We start from the raw sequence: 5,000 nt of genomic DNA, 5'->3' as shown, positions 1-5,000 counted from the left end.
TGAATCAAAGTAGGAAATAATTCAGTAATCCATAGATCAATAGAATTTTTTGAAACCCTTTTAGAATTCACTCTGATGTTTTGGAGTTTCAGCAAACAATTTTATACGATATGATTATTTTTTTTAGAATAAAATTTGTATTAGAAGTAATGTTCAGTTTATAATCAGCAATAGTTCACACACACATCTCTTTCTCTCTCTCTGTATATATGTATGTGTGTGTGTGTGCATATATATATATATATAATTTGTATATATATATATATATATATATATATATATATAAACATACATTCATACACACGCACCTACATACATACATATATATATATATATATATATATATATATATATATATCATTCAGTCCAGTGGAACAGCTAACATTTCATCTATTCATTTTAATTATTCCTTTATCATTGCATCATATGAAAATAATCTTCCCCGCTGACAATAGATCATGGTAGTGTGTATTAGAACAATGGCGGATACACAAGCCAGCCAACTGGTGTGCTGATATCTCCACCATTGGAAGCATTCATTTACTTATTTATTCATTCATTCACTCGTTTATTCTGTCTGCATGCTAGGTCTATCTGGCTTTCCAAGCCAGAGTTGACTGACTGCTGCTACATATACTGTATCCATGTGTTTTTTTTGTTTGTTAAAAAAAAAAAAAAAGAAGAAATTCTGAAATACCTTCTTTGCCCTTCAACAATTTTTTGTTCTTGTTGAAAACTTATTGCCCTATAATGGCTACATTATTACCCCTCAACCCCCCCCCCCCCCACCCTCCCCCCCCCCCCCGCCCCCCGTCCTGTCCTGCCCCCCACCTCCACTCCACCGGGGGGTTCATTCTCCCCAGTCCAATCCAACCCACGTCACCAGTTCACCCTAACTACTCCCTCACCCTCACCCCGACCCCCCCACTTCTCCACCCCCTTCCCCCTGTTCCCCGCTCTGATCGCCTCTGTGTAACCTTTGGGGTGACCCCACCTCCTTAATCCCCCCCCCCCCCCCCCACCCCCCCCCACACACACACCTGGTGTGACTGTCCTCAGGCTGAAGGAAAAGACCCGGCGGCGACCCTAACAGAGTGTGTTGCTGTGTAAACCTCCATTCCTCCTCGACAGCCTTCCTCCGTCATCACTTTTTCCGATCTTGACGACCAACACCGCCCACCCCCCTCCCCCCAGGCCCCCCACCCCCCCACCACTTCTTCTGAGCCCCGCCCCCACACCCTCCAAACTTTCCACGTCTCTCCCCCCCCTCCCCTTTTACTTACCCTCCCCCCCTCCTCCGGTACAGTCCCCTACCTCAGACTCTCCACACATCTCTCCCCCCCCCCCCCGCCCCACCCCCACTTTCGTACAGTCCTGACTTCTGACTCTCCACACACCTTTTCCCCACCCCCTACCTCACACTCTCCACACATCCCCCCACCCCCCCACCGACCCCACAATTCCCCCTCCCCTCCCACACGCGCAATGCCCGAACAGAATTCTATGTTAGAAAATTAAAAAAATATTTTAATTCTTATGCAATTTTGTTTTTAGTGCAGTTGATATTTAATGTCAGTGTGTGTGTGTGTGTGTGCGTGTGCGTGTGTGTGTATTCTCTAAAATGCATTTTGTTTTAATCTAAGCATTATTTATTTCATAGCTTTTATAATCTTTAGTGTGCTTTTGCATTCATATGAACACACTGGATGTTTTCCATTGTCAGATAGTGGTTGATATGTTTTTTAAGGCATGTTTATAGTCAACTATGATGTAAGGCGCTTTGAGCAGCATTGGTGCTGGATATCACGCCATAGAAAAACTATGTATTATTATTATTATTATTATTTTTATTTTTTTTTGTTATGCCCCACCACCATCACCCCCCACCCCCTTCCTTCTTACTTAACCCAGCGGCCATGTTGGGAAGGGGGGTGGGGGTTGTTAACCCCCTCTTCTCCCCACCCCCCCCCACTCCCCACCAACCCCCCATTTTTGCTGAACCTTAATTGGTGAAGTGTGATCACTGCTCAACGTGTCACGAGTTTAAATTAAATCAGAAATACTTTACTGACCTACTTTAAAATTCTTTTTCTTGTTGTTGTTGTTGTCAGACATGTCAAGTTCAAAGGGTTTTAAGCTGTAGTTACACTTTATGGATGTGGGGGGGAAAAATCAATCAAGCACACAAAAAAAGAAGAAAAGAAATCAAGCAAACAAGCAACAAAAAAGAAAAAGAAAAAAAAAAGAAAAAGAAAAGGGCTTAATTGGATACTGCATCCCTCATTTCAACAGGCATGGGGGAATCTGGTGAACCATTCTTATGTGCTACGACCCACTGACTCTTCACTGATCTAAGAGAGAAGAATAGCAAATCTTACCACCAGTTTTATCAAAACTTTCTACTGATTTTTTTTTTCTTCAGTAGCAATTTCATGTCACAAAGAAATTGTTGGAAACTGTGAGACTGAGCATGCATGGGTGTTTCTGCCCAACAGGTGCTGGAGAGGGCACAGAAAGAGATGATGAACTACAACAACACAGGCGTTAGCGTTATGGGTAAGGGATTGAGTTTTCTCTGTGTGTGTGTGTGTGTGGTACATGGTGTGTGTGTGGCGGGGTGGGGGGGGGAGGGGGTGGGAGGTTTGAGTTTTCTGTGTGTGGTGTGTGTGTGCGTGTGTGTGGTGTGTTGTGTTGTGTTGTGTTGTGTTGTGTTGTGTTTGTGTGTGTGTGTGTGTGTGTTTTCTGTGTGAGTATGTGGGATGGGTGTGTGTGTGTGTGTGTGTGTTTTCTGTGTGAGTATGTGGGATGGGTGTGTGTGTGTGTGTTTTCTGTGTGAGTATGTGGGATGGGTGTGTGTTTTCTGTGTGAGTATGTGGGATGGGGGGGGCGGGGGGGTGGGGGGGGGTTGAGCTTGAGTGCATGCTCCATATACAGTGATGTATCTGTTTGCCATTGTGTCTTATTTAAAGATACAGTTGTCCATCTATCTATCTATCTTTTCTATCTGTATATATACCTGTCTGTCTTTGTTGATCAATATGTTCATCTCCATTCATCCATGTTTTTTGGTGGTGGTTTTTTTTAACATTCTGACCACCATTCCTTTTGTTTTTTTTCCCTGTATTAGCGCAATGTGTGGGTTTCCAGGTGTTTGTTTTGTTGTTGTTGTGTGTGTGGGTTTGTGTGTGTGTGTGTGTGTGTGTCTGTGTGTGTGTCCTTGAGTGCACACTCCATATCTCTCTCTTTGTCTCTGTCTGTCTGTCTGTCTCTCTGTATATAAAAATATGGATGAAGCTGTTCATACAGTGTTATCTGTGTGTGTGTGTGTGTTCTCACAGAACTTAGTCATCGTTCTGCCGACTTCACCAAAATCATCACCAAGACAGAAAACAACCTGAGAAAATTGTTGTAAGTTGATGTATCTACTAGTCAGATGTAGCTTGAACTCTCTCTCTCTCTCTCTCTCTCTCTCTCTCTCTATATATATATGTGTGTGTGTGTGTGTGTGTGTGTGTGTGTGTGTATAATGTGGATCTGTCATCATGATTTGGTGTCTCCTTGAAACTGAAAGTGCAACTAATTATTATCATCATCAGCAGTAGTAGTAGGAGCAGTAGTAGTAAATATTCTCTTTTCCCCAGAAACCAAGGTGGGTATTGGACAGCTAGAAAGTGCTTATCCTGTAAGGAGGTGGTGACACTGGTCAGTTCTTCACCAACCCTCTGTCATTATTGATTTCATTGTTTAAAAATTCTATTTAATTATTTATTTATTCATTTGACATCATTGTTCAAGGTTATTTTGGGGGAAAAAAAAAGAGAAAATTCTTCTTCTTCATCTTGTCTTTTTTCTCACAAACTATTATTATAATTATCATTATTATTGTTGTTATCATCATCTCTTCTCTCAACAAACCAGTGTTGTTGGAAGTTATTATTTTTATTATTGTTAATGTTATCATTGTGGTTTCTGCTATATTCGTAGCTCTCTTTATGAATGTTTTGTCTGCTGATACAATTTTGTTGTTGTTTTTTTGTTTGTATTATGAATAATAATAATAATGGTACTTATATAGCGCTGAATCTTGTGCATAGACAAACACACCAGTCATTCTCACGCATGCATAACTCTAAAACTGGAGAAACTAAAGACAAGGAAGAGGCAGGGAAGGGAGGCTATTTTGGGAAGAGGTGGGTTTTAAGGCCAGACTTGAAAGAGCTGAGTGTGGAGACTTGACGAAGCGAAAGAGGAAGTTCATTCCGATTGCAAGGTCCAGGGACAGAGAAAGAACTGCGGCCAGAAGTCGAGAGTTTGAATCTGAGTATGCGTAAGTGGAGTGAATCCGAAGCTGATCGTAGTGAGTGAGATGGAGTGTAGAGGTGAAGGCAGCCACAGAGATAGGAAGGGGCTGATTTGTGAATACATTTGTAGCATAGAGTGCTGATCTTGTACTTTAATCGGTGTGAGACAGGGAGCCAGTGGAGATGTTGCAAAAGAGGAGTGATGTGCTCAGAGTGAAATAGTACTTGTTAATGCGCATATTAAGTGATTGAACGAATGAGCGTGCTTCTTGTTTTTGACATCCTTCTTTTTACATTTACAGGATATGTGTAAAGGATGAACGTATGCAATGACGGGTGCAATAGCCGAATGGTTAAAGCGCTGGACTTTCAGTCTGAGGGTCCTGGGTTCGAATCTCAGTGCACCTGGTGGGTAAAGGGTGGAGATTTTTACGATCTCCCAGGTCAACATATGTGCAGACCTGCTAGTGCCTGAACCCCCTTCGTGTGTATGCGCACGTAGAAGATCAAATACGCACGTTAAAGATCCTGTAATCCATGTCAGCGTTCGGTGGGTTATGGAAACAAGAACATACCCAGCATGCACACCCCCGAAAACGGAGTATGGCTGCCTACATGGCGGGGTAAATAAAAAACAAACAAACGGTCATACACGTAAAATGTTACATGTCTGTCTGAGTGTGTATGTGTGTGCGTCTT

At 42.3% G+C, this 5,000-nt stretch overlaps 1 protein-coding gene across 1 annotated transcript in view; it reads left to right on the top strand.

The window, feature by feature from the left end:
- Positions 1 to 5,000, top strand: part of LOC143277919 (phosphoserine aminotransferase-like) — a 27,656-nt gene that overhangs the window by 1,489 nt on the left and 21,167 nt on the right. Inside the window, exons 2-3 of the mRNA XM_076582887.1 lie at positions 2,496 to 2,556; positions 3,339 to 3,408. Coding sequence (XP_076439002.1) covers positions 2,496 to 2,556; positions 3,339 to 3,408 — 131 coding nt within the window. The remainder of the gene's footprint in view (positions 1 to 2,495; positions 2,557 to 3,338; positions 3,409 to 5,000) is intronic.

This window comes from Babylonia areolata, chromosome 35, assembly GCF_041734735.1.
Source record: "Babylonia areolata isolate BAREFJ2019XMU chromosome 35, ASM4173473v1, whole genome shotgun sequence".
Classification (NCBI taxonomy): Eukaryota; Metazoa; Mollusca; class Gastropoda; order Neogastropoda; family Buccinidae; genus Babylonia; species Babylonia areolata.
Note: the sequence above shows the minus strand (reverse complement) of the source record. Positions and strands in the feature narration are given on the sequence as shown.